The sequence below is a fragment of the Octopus sinensis genome, unplaced genomic scaffold (genome assembly GCF_006345805.1).
Source record: "Octopus sinensis unplaced genomic scaffold, ASM634580v1 Contig09227, whole genome shotgun sequence".
Lineage (NCBI taxonomy): Eukaryota > Metazoa > Mollusca > Cephalopoda > Octopoda > Octopodidae > Octopus > Octopus sinensis.
The window spans coordinates 504-3,308 of record NW_021831707.1 but is presented as its reverse complement, the minus strand read 5'-3'; the positions used below and the strand labels follow the sequence as shown (position 1 = coordinate 3,308).

Here is a 2,805-nt window from a genome sequence, read left to right as displayed (position 1 = left end):
ATACATACATACATACATACATACATACATACATACATACATACATACACACATATACAGCATTCTATGCAGTACTGTATATATATATATATATATATATATATATATATATATATTATGTATATGAAATTATACAAAGTATCAACAATAAAATTTATTTAATATAATGTTATCGTTTTTCATAGTTTGTAATTTGTGCTTGCAATGTACTCAGTTTGATATTTAGTCTGGACATAATATTCTGTACTCTCTAAAAGAGGTGTATATGGGAGTATCCTTATTCATTCAATTAAAACGGTGTCAAATTCAAAAAAGTAAATATAAGTAAGTTTTTATCAGTACTACTTATACGCTCCTGGGTGTGTTATCTCGAGTATAAAAGGTGCATTGAACAGTCACTGAAGGCAACGAAATAACAAGTGTGAACACAGCGACCTTATCTTCACGAACAAGTTTAGCAACAAAATTGAGAGAATGATATCCAGAAAATTTTATTTCCTTTTCTTAATTATATTAACAGTGAAGAGTGAAAATAATACATTTGGAAATGTTATGAAAAAGATCGTATCTGAATACAGTAATTCGACTTCAACCGAAAACAACTATGCTCCGTGGTTTTTTGAACAAATTATAAATATCCTAAACTGTGGTCCTTTACCGACATTAAAGAACAGTCGGATACATTATATTGTGAAATGGGAAGAGGCAAAAATACATCTGAAACAAAAGTGCAACCGCTATTTTGAAGCAAGCGTAGAGAATACAGCCGATATTATTTGTTCGAATGGTAAATGGATGTATGAAGATAAAAAATGTAAGTTAATAACTTGCCCGATTTTTCATAAACATGCACGCAGTTTCATGATAAATGTTGCATACTCATATAACTCTGTTATTCGTTTTTCCTGCCTGTCTGGTTATTTTTTACGAGGAAACAATTCAATACGTTGTCAAGAAAATAAACAGTGGTCGTCTCTCCCACCAATCTGTGAAATTGTTAAATGTCTCCCACCGAACCCACCCAAACATGGCAATGTAAACAATACAAATGAAGTTAAAGTTAACGAAACAATTCATTTCAGTTGCTTAAAGCCATATAGTCTGAAAGGTGAATCTGTATTAACTTGTCTTTCAGACGGCAGCTGGAACTTTCCGGCACCTGTTTGTACTTTGAATTGCTTTGTACCTGAAATTGCTGGTAGAGTGGTGACTATTTCTGAAGGTACAATATTAAAACCAAGAACCTTAATCAACGATGGAGGAAAAGTCATATATTCTTGCAAACGATCTTTCATTCCTGTCGCGTTTGGTGTCGTTCAATGCTTGTCAAGTAAATGGTATCCAGATATACAGTGCAGAAACGCGTGTAAAATTGAGAAACGAAATGGGTTAAATTTTATTTTGTCACGTAATTTTTCGGTTATTGAATATAGTTGTCCAGTTGGAGAAACATTGTTGGGAGATTCAAAAAGAACCTGTTTAGAAAATGGAACATGGAGTGGAAAACTTCCACAGTGTGCAAAGAACTGTCAATTGTTGCGAAAATTTGGCATATATAGCTACCGAAATTCGAAAACTTTGAAATATCTTCCGTATGGCAGTACAGTTCCAGAAAATACGAACATTACTTATTCTTGTGAATTCCCAAATTCGAAGAAATTGAACGAGAGCGTAATGTGCCATAAAGGTATACTGACCCCAACACCAGGCTGTGCATTTAAAAATATTCGACTTGATCGTAACAACAATCTTCTTTACAAGAATATTTCATCAGATTACTATGTTTGCGGAACAAACATTGATTGCAAATTTTTTGGTTACCGCCAGTACACTTGTGACTATAGAAACTGTAATTACCGACATAAGTGTGTCGTTGTGAATTTTAACACTACAACATCGGAAATACCTTTTAAGGAAACCCATGCAAGTTGTTGTACTTTGAGGTGTGAAAATTACCGATAATTACTAATATCAAACTACTCTCCCTTTGAAACTGTCCCCTTTATGCACAAATTATTGTTTCTGTGTATATGAGTTAAATTTAAAGAAGCATATTCCACATCTTATCTGCATAGCTATGACGATGTAATTAGAAACATTCCTAAATTTATTTCCAAGAACTTTCTTAGGGTGTTTTCTCTCTTGGTATTTGCATAACTAACTGGAAACAATTCTATAATTAAAAGAAAGTTCAGTCTTTAAAATTAAATGTATTCTGCATAATTTTGTTTTATTGACGTTTCATTTTCCATTGTACACATTTCGTTACACATTCTGTTATCTCGGAAACTTTTTTTTTTTTTTGAGGCATTCCTGCTGAAACTAGGAACTTACATTGTAAGTAGTTCATTGTATGTTTATGTGTAATAGATGCGCAAATTGAGAGTGCTCATTGATAATCTCCATCCCCCGGACTACTCCCACTGCACCACAAACAATACCAATCCTAACGCTGAGGCTAATACTAAATATAACGCCCGGTTAATTTCAGGTAATTATAACCCAAAAACTCCACTTAGTACCCCCTAGAAGACTATGTAACTGTAAACTCCTCTCCCTTGCAAAACAAATGCCTCACGAGAAATATGGTACATAAGTATATGGCCACTACGGAAGATTCCAAGAATGCATATATCACCTCGAGCAGCACTACCTTCAAAGCCAGAATTAGTAACCATTATTCTGGCTTTAAATCTCAAGTGTAAACTAATACTATATTTATATCTAGTCTCATTCATTACCTAAAACATAATTCAGCTGTATACAGTTTAAAGTGGACTTTTATTACTCACGCCAACAATGCGA

At 33.4% G+C, this 2,805-nt stretch overlaps 1 protein-coding gene across 1 annotated transcript; it reads left to right on the top strand.

The window, feature by feature from the left end:
• The first annotated feature begins 344 nt into the window (after positions 1–344).
• Positions 345–2,217, top strand: LOC115228034 (complement factor H-like). Its single transcript, XM_029798705.2, has one exon. It carries the CDS (start codon positions 475–477, stop codon positions 1,960–1,962), a length of 1,488 nt encoding a protein of 495 aa, XP_029654565.1. The 5' UTR covers positions 345–474; the 3' UTR covers positions 1,963–2,217.
• The last annotated feature ends 588 nt before the right edge of the window (positions 2,218–2,805 follow it).

Bases quoted from the DNA above. Each gene is read 5' to 3' on its own strand.
- LOC115228034 (XM_029798705.2), top strand. From the start codon at position 475: ATGATATCCAGAAAATTTTATTTCCTTTTCTTAATTATATTAACAGTG.